The sequence below is a fragment of the Mugil cephalus genome, chromosome 1, assembly GCF_022458985.1.
Source record: "Mugil cephalus isolate CIBA_MC_2020 chromosome 1, CIBA_Mcephalus_1.1, whole genome shotgun sequence".
In the NCBI taxonomy this organism is placed as follows: Eukaryota; Metazoa; Chordata; class Actinopteri; order Mugiliformes; family Mugilidae; genus Mugil; species Mugil cephalus.
This window is the reverse complement of record NC_061770.1, coordinates 28814777-28826834: the sequence shown is the minus strand read 5'-3', so window position 1 is coordinate 28826834 and position 12058 is coordinate 28814777. Positions and strand designations below refer to the sequence as shown.

General features: G+C 41.4%; 3 protein-coding genes across 6 annotated transcripts in view; 2 read left to right on the top strand and 1 right to left on the bottom strand.

The window, feature by feature from the left end:
* LOC125009468 (high affinity immunoglobulin gamma Fc receptor I-like) overlaps nt 1–12058 on the top strand; it is a 160549-nt gene that overhangs the window by 30772 nt on the left and 117719 nt on the right. The gene's annotated exons all lie outside the window — the stretch shown is intronic.
* LOC125009659 (CD226 antigen-like) overlaps nt 1–12058 on the bottom strand; it is a 62369-nt gene that overhangs the window by 34575 nt on the left and 15736 nt on the right. The window lies entirely within an intron of this gene.
* Nucleotides 178–10576, top strand: LOC125009408 (Fc receptor-like A). 4 transcript variants are annotated; one of them, XM_047587367.1, is made up of 11 exons: nt 178–925; nt 2491–2653; nt 3544–3579; nt 3716–3979; nt 4059–4304; nt 4390–4587; nt 4664–4741; nt 5444–5545; nt 5981–6082; nt 7758–7844; nt 9759–10576. In XM_047587367.1, exons 2-11 carry the CDS (start codon nt 2623–2625, stop codon nt 9800–9802), a joined length of 1188 nt encoding a protein of 395 aa, XP_047443323.1. In that variant the 5' UTR covers nt 178–925; nt 2491–2622; the 3' UTR covers nt 9803–10576. The 4 variants fall into 4 exon arrangements, with proteins under 4 accessions (XP_047443323.1, XP_047443314.1, XP_047443341.1 ...); XM_047587358.1 differs by lacking the exon at nt 2491–2653; XM_047587385.1 differs by lacking the exons at nt 2491–2653; nt 5981–6082.

The following is a 12058-nucleotide window of genomic DNA, read 5'->3' as shown; positions in this document are numbered from 1 at the left end:
CATGCGCTGCTGCAGCAGTTCTTATAAATCACGTGACTTCAAAGTTTCAGAATAACTGAGTAGATTTAATGGAAGTTGAAGTAGTTCTCTTCAGGTTTTGTTCTTCTTCTAGCTTTGATACTTTTTAAACTTGTCAGTTATTTTTGAGATTAAAGTATCAACAGTAAATGAAGTCCAACATTAAAAAAAAAAGTTTCCTGGCCCATGTCAGAAGTGATGTGATCTCTGAATGTACTCATACAACTCATGTGTACTTTTACTTTAGTAACTGTTCCATTGCGTTCTTGATGCTGCTCCACCAGTTAATGATCTGATTAGTGACACTAGTCTGTTATCAGACTGGTTTGTAGCAGAGTCAGAAGGAAAGTGATGATCAGATTTAGTGTCCAACCGATAGGGATTTTTTGGCCCGATAACGATAGCCGATATTAGAGGAGGCGCAGGAGTTTTTGATCTGGAATGAAAACAGGCTGATTGTGCATAGATTTTGCAGCGATATGATTATGTAATAGTACAGTCACAGTGACAGTAGGACAGACAGATGTTTCTTAAACCAATGTCTTTATGACTTTTAACATTGAACAAAGTCTTTTTAAAATGACAATTAACATTTGGACTTAGAGTCTTAGAAAAGGTGCAGATTGGCAACAAACAAAGATTAAATAATGTAGCAGAACTTTCAATAAATAAAAATAAATAAACCAATCTAAATAAAGATCAGTCAGTCAGTGTCTAATACCTGAAGTCAGTGAGGGGCAGGTTGTAATACAGGAAACATAGCTTCTCTGCATTGCCACCAGGTTCATCTCTTGTCCTCATAAAAGTTACCTACTGTGCTGAAAACCCTCTCACTGGGGACAGATGTGGGAGGAGTAAGGAAGCGCCGGGACAATGGGGACGAAGCAAAGTGACGGAGTTGGAGGTGGTGAGTTGATGCGGTGGTTGTTCACACCAGTGCTGGTTTATGTGACCTAAGGGGAGTTTTCAGTGCAGGAGGGAGTCGAGCGTGGATGTGAGCCAATCTCCTTCAATCATGCGTGGAAAAGGGGAATGATAGGAAAGGTTTTTCTAATTTACTAAGAAACAATGCCCAGGTCAGCAATGCAGGCCCAAAAACACGTCGTTCATTCGTCCCCTCCATAAACCACACACAATCAAACCAAGCCAAAATGACGACGATAAAATATAAGTGATCAAATGACAAAATCTGCGATGATACAGCAAAGTTGCCTCACAGTTATTTTACACCAGAGATTTTGGCCAGGGACACTTTTGAAAGAGGCAATGAAATGTGTCCTATAATTGTTGTTCCAATGATGTTTTCATGTTTACAGTTACTTATTTCATGAACTAACTTACCGTGACTTGTCACACTTTGTTTTTTTCTAACGGCGCAACATTTCACCGATACGATAGAACCCCGATAGAACTGGAGCCGTCATATATATATATATATCGGTGACCGATAATCGGTGGGTCATTATAACAGCCTGAAGAGATGTTGGCTTCATCAGACAGAAGACATCTGCTGTCCAGGTCTTTTACTGCATATCAGCAGGCTGATGCAGGGCTGCTCCACCTCCATTAACTCCTGTCTCTCAGTACATGAGTCAGTAGGTCGTTGGTTCCAACCCTGGACAGTCCTCAGGTGCAAATGTAATGTCTCTGTCCCCTCAGAAGGCTGCGACTGTCTCTGAAAGACATCATATTAGAAAGCAAACATCTCCCTCTGCTGGTCACATGGAGACACTGCAGGGATGGTGTCAGGTCAGACTGTTCTAACCATTAGTTCATTGAAAACACTCAGTGCGTTTACATGCACGTGAAAAAAAAAAAAAATTATTGCCTTAATCAGACCTTAACAGGAGAATTTAAGTGCATGTAAACACGTTCCTCCGATTATAATCGGAGTTCTCATTATTGAGACACACAGAGAGACTGAATCGAGTTTTCATCGGATAATGCGTGTGCGCATGCTCCACCACCGCTGCGCTGGCGCGTGACCCCGGAACGAAAACGTCCATGAAGCCGATCGCAGAAGAAGAAGAAGAGAAACGGAGGCGTCTGAGGGACAGCGCGGATCTTACCTGCACCAGAAGTAGCACGAACATTACGTATAAGATTAAAAATGTTCTATTATCGGTCTGGTTGTTGTTTAAATGTCTGACACATGAACGACTCTAGTTTATTATATCACGTAATAGGTCAACCAGAAATCAGGCCGTATTACGTGGTATTAACCCACTGAAAAGACACGTATCGCCCCCTAGTGTGGAGGAGCAGAACAGTTATTACATTTTCTTGCGCTGCGTGTAAACTGGGACAAGGACTGTAGAGAGAAAGTTGAATTTTAAGCACATTTGATAGATTATTACATCATGAACTTTTCATGTTTAGCTCCTTTTATTCCTTCATTAGTTTTAGAGTTTTATAGGAGACGTAAAGACTCTGTGGTGTTTGGACAGTTTCATTTCTTGTATTTTTACGTAGATTTACTTCAAGTTATTTATCTGTGACTGAGTTTGAAGCAAAAAAAGGAAGAAGCCAGTCAGAGGAAGAGGGCGGGCTTTACTTGGTGTCACTGAGAAAAGATGAAAAAAGGTCAGACGAGTGAGAAGGACAATGAAGGAAACGTCTCTGCAGCGTCTGCTCTGTAAGTCCACAATCTTTGACTGTTGATAAGTGATGAAGGAGACATGGAAACTAGTCAGGATCAAGTCAGCATTAGATTAGAAGAAAAAAAACGACAGTTCTGCAAAAACATTAAAGGAACTGCTGCTCTTTCTGGACAAACTGTCTGTCCAGGTTTTAGGACACAGTGGCAAAACTTATAATGAAAACACATCCAAGACTAAATGTTGTAAAAGCATTTGTCCAGTCTCTCAAAACCAAGTGGAAAGTGGGTTATCGTTTTATCAGAACAAGACTGAACCTTGTTTTGTTCAGGGGTGGACCCACCGTTATTCTCTGTTTCTGATTTAAATATTTACTTGTGTTGCATCCTTTTTTAGTGTTATAGAAATCACTTTTAAAATCCTGCTACAAATGCTTGAGTAAAAGAATTAAACCTTTGCCACTGTTCTAATAAGGTTGTTTTTCATATCCAGCTTGTACTGGTGTAAGTTCCAGATTATTCTGTATTTGAATCCATTGGGTACTGGTGCCTTTCTGTGTGGAGTGTGCATGTTCTCCTTGTGTCTGAATGGCTTCTCTGCAGGTACTCTGGCATCCTCCTACCACCCAAATAAGTTTATTACTTAAAATACTTAGAGAGAACTGAAGTAGAAGTCAAAGTCTCCTCTGTCACTGTCCTTCACATGGACACAGCTGCTCTGTCTGAGTCTTTCCATTTAACAGATGAAGACTTTCAGAACAGCAGCAGTCGACATAAAGTGTGTCTGGAGTTAGTGTCGAATGATTCTTTAACATGACTGAGTCCTCAGCAGTGGATCCACCAGAGATCTTAGAGGAACCAGAGATGAATGAAACTCTTCTTGATGATTTAGTTGAACTCAAACTAACTTGAGTGTCATTTCTCTTTAGTTCTGAGCTCTCTGCTGTTCAGCTCAACAAACCAAGGTTAGTCAACGTCTTCATTCACTTTAAACCTGTTCAGTCCTCATCATTATTACTCAGTAGAGTCAAAGCTTTCAGTCAACATCTCTCAGAGAAAAGACATTAAATGAATCCTATTGTTTCATCTGAACCCTCCCAGCTCGTCTGACTGTGAGTCCCAGCTTCTCTCAGTTCTTTAAAGGAGACTTTGTGTCTCTGAGCTGTGAGGAGGACGACAGCTCTGCTGGATGGACTCTGAGGAGAAACACCACCACAGGACAGAGGACTCAGTGTGGAGCTGACTGGGGAGAACCAGCTGGTTCTTCATGTAACATCAGCTACATCCACCCATCAGACAGTGGAGTTTACTGGTGTGAGTCCGGAGAGGGAGCAACCAGTAACAGCATCAACCTCACTGTCCATGGTAAGCTCAGACTGTGGAGTTAGTATTGATGAAGCTGTGTGGAAATGGATGAAATGCTGTAGTTTGTCTCTGTGTTGAGGTGGACCAGTGATCCTGCAGAGTCCTGTCCTCCCTGTGATGGAGGGAGATAACGTCACTCTGCTCTGTAAAACAAAGACCACTCCCTCCATCCTCTCAGCTACTTTCTATAAAGATGGCTCCAACATCAGGACTGAGTCTACAGGTCACATGACCATCCACCATGTTACCAGGTCTGATGAAGGCCTCTACAAGTGTAACATCATCAGTCATGGAGAGTCTCCATCCAGCTGGATCACTGTCACAGGTGAGGAGGTCAGAGATGATTCTTCAGCAGCTTTCAACATTCACAATGAGACAATCAGTTCATTATTAACTTTGATTCATTCTAGAGAAACTCACCACCACCACCACACCTCCTCCTACAACAACCCCTCCTCCTACAACAACACCTCCTCCTGGTTCCTCTCCTCCTCCTGGTTCCTCTCCTCTCCTCCTTGTGTTCTTGTCTCTTTCTTCCTTCTTGTCTCTGGTTCTCCTGGTGTTTCTGGTTTTCCTGGTGAGACGACGTGTTCGTAGGAAACATGAAGGTGAGACACAGACACTGGATTGTAAATGTATTGGTTTTGTTTAAATTACATTGATGTTCATTTTGGTTCATTTCAGCAAACGTCACAGAAGACATCACGTACAGTGACGTCAAGATATCACGAAACAAGAAACAGCCAATCAAGCAGAGCAGAGGTAGAGTTTCTCAGTGTGTATGTCTGGCCTTGTATCAATAGATTTAAGAGTTTTTATTTTAGCAGCAGCATCCTAAAGCAAGAAGTAACTAAACGCAAAGCATTCTGGTTGTTGTAGGACATCCCTGTTTATTTACAAAGCTTTATGTTTGTAGATCAGCAGCTTTACAAATAAAATCTTTAGTCTGAAGTCTTTGTGCGTGTCATTGTGATGTTGGTCTCTCTAGGTAGATGCTGGTGAGGTGTGTACTCTGTGTGTACTCTGTGTGTACTCTGTGTGCTGGACTGTGTGTTGGTATCCTGTGGTGAGTCAGTTAACAGAAGCAGCTCTGTGGTCGTCCAGTTTCCTGTTTCTGATGAAAACACCTCAGCTCAACGAGGTCGTTTCTCTGTAAACATTAAAAATAGAACGTCCCCAGAGGAGGACGGTGCACACATATACATACTGCTCTCTTTAATGTGATTCTAGCCTTCATACAAGATTACAGTATTAATCACAGTTTTCCAGTGTTCGCTTTCATGAAGTTTTTAAACATGTAAATACATGTGTCAGCGTGTTAACTGTCCACCAGTAACTTGTTTCTGTATCTGATCAGTGTCCTGGAGTATTAACCCTGAGTGTCGTAGTACTCCCTGCAGCAGCAGTACTGCTATCAGCTGCAGTAGCTGCAGTAATGTGATGTGTATGTGTTGTATTTTCCAGACAGTGATCCAGCTGCAGTCTACTCAGCAGTGAGAACAACACAAGATGTCAGTTATGGAGAGATATTCATCAGAGACAAGAAAGACAAGTCAAAGACCAGAGGTACAGCTGCTCCTCTTTCTCTGTTAAACCCAGTTAGAATCAGTTCAGCCTCAGAAATCAGAGTTTTGATCGACATTGTTTGTTAGTTTGTTTCTAGACAACAAGACTCTTGAAGTTAAGCTCAGATCAGACAAACTCTCAGATCTCTGTGATCTCATGTTGATTCCAGTTAACTGTGGCTGGGTGTGATGGTGTGACTACACTGCTTCACTATAGCGTGGTGTGATTTAGATGGTGATAGTGTGCTTTTATAATTTGATGACGTGAAGAGGAATGAAGCAGCTCTGTAGTCGTCTTCTCTCTTCTTGAAAGAGAACACGTAAAATTTCTTTTATTATTCTTCATGTGGTACAGTATTACACATAATAAATAAACAGTACTGCTATCAGCTACAGTAGCTGCAGCAATATCATGTGTATGTGTTGTATTTTCCAGACAGTGATCCAGCTGCAGTCTATTCAGCAGTGAGAACAACACAAGACGTCAGTTATGGAGAAATATTCATCAGAGACAAGAAAGACAAGTCAAAGACCAGAGGTACAGCTGCTCCTCTTTCTCTGCACCATGTTCACTCATGAGATAAGATACACAAACATTTAAAAGGTAGCTACCCAAGCGTTGAAAACACCAACGTTGAGGGTTGACTATACATAACCACATTCATGAAAGTCATGAATAAAAACACAAACTCCAGCAGGAGTTGCAACATCGTGTTGTGAGGTAATGACAGGGACGAGTTGTTTTATTCAGATGTATTTTCTTTTTATGTCCAAAAAGAAGCTCAGCAGCAGAGTTAAGAAATGCTGATGTTAAAGAGTCCGACTGACCAGAGTTTCTCTGGCTGAAGAACCTACCAAAAGTACCAGCTGTCTCAGCTGTCTCATGCAGAGTGTCAGAGGTTTAGTTTGGCCAACATCCTCCTCTCACCACCTGCTCCACTGAGTCTCTCTTTGTTGGTCTCTGTAGCTCTTCCTCACTAGCAGACCACAGTGTTAAAGGTTGCAGATGCAGACTGTAAAAAGTGCTGAGCAGAGTCCTATACACCCCAGAGGACCTCAGTCTCCTCAGCAGGTGGAGGTGACTTTGGTCCTTCTTGCACAGGACATTAGTCCAATTTATGGTTCAGGAGAACACCAGGTATTTATTTCCATCCATGATGTAGATGTCCAGTCTCTGGATGTTCACCAGTGAGGTCTGTCCTCATCCACTTAGTCTTGGTGGTATTGATGTGATCCTGACATACGTTCTGGGGGAGTCCAGGTGCTGGATGATTGACGGCGTCATCCACAGATCTGTTGGATGTGTAGGTGAACTGCAGGGGTCCAGGAGTACAAGGCGCTTAGAAGACTTCATTACCACCGATGTCATGAAGTCCAGTGGTCCTTGGCTTTTTGGGGACTGGGATGATGATGGAGGGGTTGAAGCAAGCTGGCACATGATATGACTTCAGTGAGATATTAAAGATATCCCTGAGTATACAGTATATGGTGAAGACATACTGTGGTCTGTTAAAATCAGCAGCTAGAGTCAGTTCAGCCTGAGAAAGTAATTTAATAACCACTGAGTGTTTATTACCTGAAACACTCAGCTACTGGTGGAGTTTTGATTGACATCGTTTGTTAGTTATTTCTAGACAAACAACACTTTCTGACTTTAGCTCAGATCAGAAAAACTCTCTGATTTCATGTAGACTCTACTGAGGGCCGGGTGTGATGGTGTGAGTACAACGCCTCACTTTAGCGTGGTCAGATTTAGATGGTGATGTGCGTATCTACAGTAGTGTGAAACAATGTTTGCCTCGTTCTTGATTTCTAATTTTATTGCATGTTCATCACACCTTAAAGTTTAAGACCATCAAAGACATTTAAATATAAGACACAAGTGTCATCTTATCTCATCCTGGGGTGGAGGGTGGGGGGTGAGATATCTGTGATGTCCGAGTAGCTCCTTCGGTTTGAGTTTTTAAAATGGAAACTGTGGGCGTAACCCATCAGAAACTTACTTGAATTATTTCAGAAACTGGTGCAACCAATGTCCATTGACGACTATATATGTCTATACATGAGGTCGACTTTTGAAGCAGTTTTGTTTGTCTTCTTTCATCTTGAAAGAGAACATGAAATGCATGAATGTGCTGCAGTACCACACATAATAAATACACAGTACTGCTATCAGCTGCAGTAATGTGATGTGTGTGTGTTGTATTTTCCAGAGAGTGATCCACCTGCAGTCTACTCAGCAGTGAGAACAGACAACATCACGTATGGACAAATAGCCATCAGACCAAAAAAGACCAGAGGTACAGCTGCTCTTTACTTTCTACTGTTTCCTGAACAGTTCCTTTAAATGATGAGGAAGGTTATTATGATCAAGGACAGGGAAACACAGCAAAGAGCAAGAGACACTCTACCGATGATCCACCAGTACTGGAAAAAGTACTGAGGGTTAGTTTAATGATTCCCAAGTTCAAGTGCAACGTTTGGTCCAGACACATGACACAGTCAGTCATGATGAACCTCTGCAGCCGGTCGTTCTTTGATGAGGTTTGTTTTGTCACAGCCTTAAAAAGAAGATGAGCTGTCTGCTAGTTCACAGAGAAGAGACCTCAAGGTTCTAGTTGTTCAGGTTCAGTCATTGGTTCATCTCAGCTGTTGTTGTTTCCTCCTCATCACATGTTCCTACAGTGGAACTCGACTTATTTTCCTTTAATTATCGGCCCTTATGGTAGTTTTCCACAAACAGATTTGATTTCACCAGATCAAATGCACCGGCCCATCACATAATTATGGACATCATATGGAAGGTGGCTATACATTAAATATATACAAGATGAGAGTGACTCAACAGAGCAGTGTTTCAAACCAGGCTTTAACGTGTTGATATGTGAAACCACAGCAGCAGCTTCCTCATCTTGTTTCCTGAGAACAGTCTAACACTGGTCATGTCTCTCATGTAAAGCTGTTTTTTTAGGAGGTGTTTTTGTTCTGTGTCGTCTGAACACAGGTTCTGTTCAGTGAGTTTCTTGATGCCAACTCTGGCAACAAGTCAATGTGATCATTTTAAATTGATCATGGCAGCATATAAACTATCAACTAATGGGATCCTTTATAGACGTGATGTCTCACTCTGCAGGAACTACAGAAACATGAGTCTGATCAGTACGGTCCAAAGGCGGAGCCACAATATCGATGCCCCGCCCACAGTCCTTTCAGACTTACTAGTGTTTTCATTTAATTAATCCTACGCTCTGCTCTACCTCCACCAGTTACCAGGAAATGTTGGATTATACACTGAACCGTAGTTTATTTTTATTAATTTTTTTAAACTCACTCTGCCACATTACTGCTTAACAGAGTGGTTGGCATGGCAACATGTCACATCCTGTTTCTGTAGCATCGAATAAAGAACTAAAATGAAACTAATCCAAGAAACTGAGACTTGAACATGAACCAACATTATATTAACTACCTCAAATGACAGAAACTACCCTTGACAAAAGTGATTTGATGTGTATTAATTTGTTCTCCCTATTAACATGGAAGGGGTGGAGCTTATGACTTGTACTCCAGCCAGTCACCAAGCTCTACTAGTGCTCCCCCATCCATCTTTCTGTTGTCTATGGCCCAGACTCAAACTGACAACACATGTGTTATTTATGTTGCCAGAGATCTTCCTGTAAAAGTTAGAGGGTTGGAGTAAAAACATATGTTCAGGTTAACGTCCACATCTACAGCACCATCTATTCATCACCACCTCACTATACTCCACTACTAAACTGAGAACTTTCCTCAACAAAAGTTTAGCTGTGAATGAATGGCAGCAGGACTTTTAATTTGAAGATTCTAGAGGAAGAGTTGAGAGATATTTGTGACAGTTTAACGTAATTTACTGAACTTTATACCAAACTCATGAAAATGGAGGAGAAATGATTGAGTCAGTTTGAGTGAATCATTCTAATGTGTTCATTAAAAGCTTTTTCCTCATCATGTTAAAGGTCTAGTGTGTATGATTATAACATCTGGAATCAGCTCCTTCACCTCAGTGTTTAGTTTGTTCCTTCTGGGCCACTGTAGAAACATGACATGAAGGCACAGATACCCTGTTGATTACACTAACTCCAACTTTATCCTGACAGGAATTATGAGGCATTATGAGCAGAGCTGCTTGTTCTCATGTTAACTGTGTTCATTGTTTCTTTTTTTTCGGTTTTCAGAGGTTCCACCAGAGCCGGAGATCGTCTACTCTTCACTGAAGTAGTCCACCAGTCCCACTACTTTCACACCAGACTACGTTTACTCTTAAATAAGATAAGATAATCCTTTCATTGCTTCACTGTGGGGGAATGTGTCTGAGAACTGTAAAGACCTTTTGGTCTCTGGTTTGATAAAAACTTTATTGATTGTTAGACGTCGCTCTGAATAACGTAGCAAGCGTCTCTAGAGATCAGTGGACTTGTGTTTTATTTGTTTATTACATGTGGTTCTGTGGGTTTCACAACAACGTCTAATGGAAAATATGACACGTGCTTGTTTAGCTGTGGCTAACTGACACGCACTTCAGTGCAGATAACAAAGAGCAAACACAAACAACTATATAAAGAGTCTGCGGCTGGAAACTTCACTACTTCAGTGGAGACTTTTCATTCTTTAACACAAATGTTCAAGCTTTGTGTGAATCATGTGATGTGTTTCAGACGCTGTTTCACCAGAATTATCTGTGCAAATTAAGTTTCTGACATAAGAAGCTACATTAACTTATTATTAAATGCAAAAGAAATAGTAAAACTGTTGATTCAGCGTCATTCACTTATTTATTTGTTAAACCACCGTCATCATTATCTCATCTCACAGGCAAATAGAGTTCAGTGTCATCTGCATATTATGAACAGTTTCTGATAGAGTGGACAGTACTGCTAGGGCAGGTCTGGGAGTGAGGACAGATTTCTCTTGTCTTGCTGAGTTTGTAACGGCCTTTGTTTCTGTCATCTGCTAATGTTTTGATGTAATTTATAGAAATAAATAATCAAATTTTGTTACTGTGGTCTCCATTTTATTGGTCCACCCTGGACATGTCTCCACTCTATCTCAGGTCTAACACAGAAACAAAGAACCATTCACACTCACACCTAGGGTCAATTGAGATTCACCAATCAGTCTAACGAGCATGTCTTTGGAGGTGGGAGGAAACCGGAGTACCTGGATCAAACATGCAAACTCCACCTAGAAAGACCCAGAACCCTCTCACTGCCTGGGAGGCACAGACTACATTTACTCTTAAATAAGATAATATTACCCTTCCATTTACCTCTGTGGGGAAATTAGCAAACAAGAAATAAAAACACAAAGTCCATGTGAGCTGTAAAGACCACTGTCACATTAAGGTCTCTGGTTCGATAAAAGCTTATCTGAGTGAACTTTGTGACTGGTGTTTTTTTTGTGTGTGTGGTTCTGTGGGTTTCACAAAGACGTCAGATCAAACATCTGATTGTTCTTGTTTAGTTGTGGCTAACCGACACACACTTGTCCTCAAAGAACTCATCTTCAGATAACAAAGAGCAAACATGAAAAACTGCAGCCACAGAATACATAGTGAGAACATCATTCAGCTGTTTGAAAATCCTCTACTGCAGTGGAGACGTTTGATTTTTTAGCTGAACACAAATGTTTAACACACTTAATTAGAAGCTACATTAACTTTTTATAAGTGTGAAATAAATTGTACTACGATGTCAGTGGTTTTAAAGCTGCTGATTTATCCTCATTCAGTTATTTAAATTTATTAAATTACTGTCATCATCTTCTTATCTGCCAGCGCTGCCAGTGAGAAGGTCCAGGTTCGAGTCCAGCTCGACCCCCCTGTGTCCGTGTGGGTTTTCTCTGGGTAGGTTTCATTCCACCTCCAAAGACTCGTTAGGCTGATTGGTGACCCTAAATTGACCCTAGGTGTGAGTGTGAATGGTTGTTTGTCTCCGCCCTGTGATAGGCTGGCAACCTGTCCAGGGTGTATTCTGGAGCATACATCAGTGCCAACCACTGTACCACTGTGCCACCTCAAATGTTGTCATTGAAATAGTTATGTAATAAAGCTGAGACTACACCAGGGTGGAACCCCCGGGGGATCTCACTGCATCACATCATCCAGTCAAGCTGAACTCCACTTGAGGACTTTTTACTCTCCCACTCATGGCCAGTTCTTCAGTTACCTCTGTGGCAGTTATCTGAAAATCAGCTATGGACATTAGTTTTGAGGTGTTTTTCCTGCTACATGTGCAGCCCAGGCTCCAGCTTTCTCACCAGCCTGCTCCTGTGGAACATTCTGTTTCTTTGTGGAGCTCCCCGCTAGCTTTTGTTAAGCTTTTCTATTCATTACAGTTGCATTTTTGTGCATGGACACTTGTGTAGTGAAGGCTAATCGAGGCTTTTTTGAAGCTTTGACACTTTATTCAGGTTCATTACTGGAGGCTTTGATGATACAGTGCTCTATGAGGACATCTAGTGGTCAATAAAATGTAAT

Coding starts and splice junctions, on each gene's coding strand:
- LOC125009408 (XM_047587358.1), top strand. CDS start 892: ATGGGGACGAAGCAAAGTGACGGAGTTGGAGGTG. Junction 3,580..3,715: donor GTTCAGCTCAACAAACCAAG/GTTAGTCAACGT, acceptor GAACCCTCCCAG/CTCGTCTGACTGTGAGTCCC. Junction 6,083..7,757: donor AGACAAGTCAAAGACCAGAG/GTACAGCTGCTC, acceptor TGTATTTTCCAG/AGAGTGATCCACCTGCAGTC.